The 2500-nt window shown below is 42.8% G+C and overlaps 1 protein-coding gene across 1 annotated transcript in view; it reads right to left on the bottom strand.

Moving 5' to 3' along the window:
* Positions 1–1917: 1917 nt before the first annotated feature.
* The window catches only part of LOC106568449 (endothelin-1 receptor), a gene marked incomplete at its 5' end in the record, with an annotated part of 8074 nt that continues 7491 nt past the window's right edge, over positions 1918–2500 (bottom strand). Inside the window, one exon of the mRNA XM_045711585.1 lies at positions 1918–2500. This exon is cut by the window's right edge and continues 19 nt beyond it. Within this exon, the coding sequence (XP_045567541.1) occupies positions 2376–2500 (125 nt within the window).

Below are 2500 nucleotides of genomic sequence, written 5' to 3'. Positions count from 1 at the left end.
TCCCACAAATACTTCATGGTGTATATATAGTCCCACAAATACTGCACGGTGTATATATAGTCCCAAAAATACTGCATGGTGTATATATAGTACCAAAAATACTGTATGGTGTATATATAGTACCAAAAATACTGCATGGTGTATATATAGTCCCACAAATACTGCATGGTGTATATATAGTCCCACAAATACTTCATGGTGTATATATAGTCCCACAAATACTGCATGGTGTATATATAGTCCCACAAATACTTCATGGTGTATATATAGTCCCACAAATACTGCACGGTGTATATATAGTCCCGAAAATACTGCATGGTGTATATATAGTACCAAAAATACTGTATGGTGTATATATAGTACCAAAAATACTGCATGGTGTATATATAGTACCAAAAATACTGCATGGTGTATATATAGTCCTGAAAATACTGCATGGTGTATATATAGTAATGGAAATATTGCATGGTGTATATATAGTACCAAAAATACTGCATGGTGTATATATAGTCCTGAAAATACTGCATGGTGTATATATAGTAATGGAAATATTGCATGGTGTGTACAGTGCATTCTGAAAGTATTCAGACCCCTTGACTTTTTCCACATTTTGTTACGTTACAACCTTATTCTAAAATGTATTAAATAATTTTTACACACAAATCCCCATAATAACAAAGCAAATACAGGTTTTTAGAAATGTTTGCAAATTTACATAAATATTTAGACCCTTTGCTATGAGACTCGAAATTGAGCTCAGGTGCATCCTGTTTCCATTGATCATCCTTGAGATGTTTCTACAACTTCATTGGAGTCCACCTGTGGTAAATTCAATTGATTGGACATGATTTGGAAAGGCACACACCTGTCTATATAAGGTCCCACAGTTGACAGTGTATGTTAGTGTAAAATCCAAGCCATGAGATCGAAGGAATTGTCCGTAGAGCTCCGAGACAGGATTGTGTTGAGGCACAGATCTGGGGAAGGGTACCAAAACATTTCTGCATCATTGAAGGTCACCAAGAACACAGTGGCCTCCATCATTCTTAAATGGAAGAAGTTTGGAAACACCAAGACTCTTCCTAGAGCTGGCCGCCCGGCCAAACTGAGCAATCAGGGGAGAAGAGCCTTGGTCAGGGAGGTGACCAAGAACCAGATGGTCACTCTGACAGAGATCCAGAGTTCCTCTGTGGAGATGGGAGAACCTTCCAGGAGGACAACCATCTCTGCAGCGCTCCACCAATCAGGCCTTTATGGTAGAGTGGCCAGACGGAAGCCACTCCTCAGTAAAAGGCACATGACAGCCTGCTTGGAGTTTGCCAAAAGGCACCTAAAGGACTCTCAGACCATGAGAAACAAGATTCTCTGGTCTGATGAAACCAAGATTGAACTCTTTGGCCTGAATGCCAAGCGTCACGTCTGGAGGAAACCTGGCACCATCCCTACGGTGAAGCATGGTGGTGGCAGCATCATGTTGTGGGGATGTTTTTCAGCGACAGGGACTGGGAGACTAGTCAGGATCGAGGGAAAGATGAACAGAGAAAAGTACAGAGAGATCCTTGATGAAAACCTGCTCCAGAGCGCTCAGGACCTCAGACTGGGTAGAAGGTTCACCTTCCAACAGGACAACGACCCTAAACACACAGCCAAGACAATGCAGGAGTGGCTTCGGGACAAGTCTCTGAATGTCCTTGAGTGGCCCAGCCAGAGCCCTGACTTGAACCCGATCGAACATCTCTGGAGAGACCTGAAAATAGCTGTGCAGCGACGCTCCCCATCCAACCTGACAGAGCTTGAGAGGATCTGCAGAGAAGAATGGGAGAAACTCCCCAAATACAGGTGTACCAAGCATGTAACGTCATACCCAAGAAAACTCGAGGCTGTAATCGCTGCCAAAGGCGCTTCAACAAAGTACTGAGTAAAGGGTCTGAATACTTGTGTAAATGGGATATTTCAGTTATTTATTTTGTATTAAATTAGCAACATTTTCTACAAAACAGTTTTTGCTTTGTCATTATGGGGTTCTTATTCTGCATGTCTGGTTCCATTGAGGTTCAGAGGTACCAAACTGTTGATCAGGGTTCTTATTCTGCTGGCTGGTTCCATTGAGGTTCAGAGGTACCAAACTGTTGATCAGGGTTCTTATTCTGCATGGCTGGTTCCATTGAGGTTCAGAGGTACCAAACTGTTGATCAGGGTTCTTATTCTGCTGGCTGGTTCCATTGAGGTTCAGAGGTACCAAACTGTTGATCAGGGTTCTTATTCTGCTGGCTGGTTCCATTGAGGTTCAGAGGTACCAAACTGTTGATCAGGGTTCTTATTCTGCTGGCTGGTTCCATTGAGGTTCAGAGGTACCATACTGTTGATCAGGGTTCTTATTCTGCTGGCTGGTTCCATTGAGGTTCAGAGGTACCAAACTGTTGATCAGGGTTCTTATTCTGCTGGCTGGTTCCATTGAGGTTCAGAGGTACCATACTGTTGATCAGGAAACTGGAGTCAC

Source organism: Salmo salar, unplaced genomic scaffold (genome assembly GCF_905237065.1).
Source record: "Salmo salar unplaced genomic scaffold, Ssal_v3.1, whole genome shotgun sequence".
Classification (NCBI taxonomy): Eukaryota; Metazoa; Chordata; class Actinopteri; order Salmoniformes; family Salmonidae; genus Salmo; species Salmo salar.
Note: the sequence above shows the minus strand (reverse complement) of the source record. Positions and strands in the feature narration are given on the sequence as shown.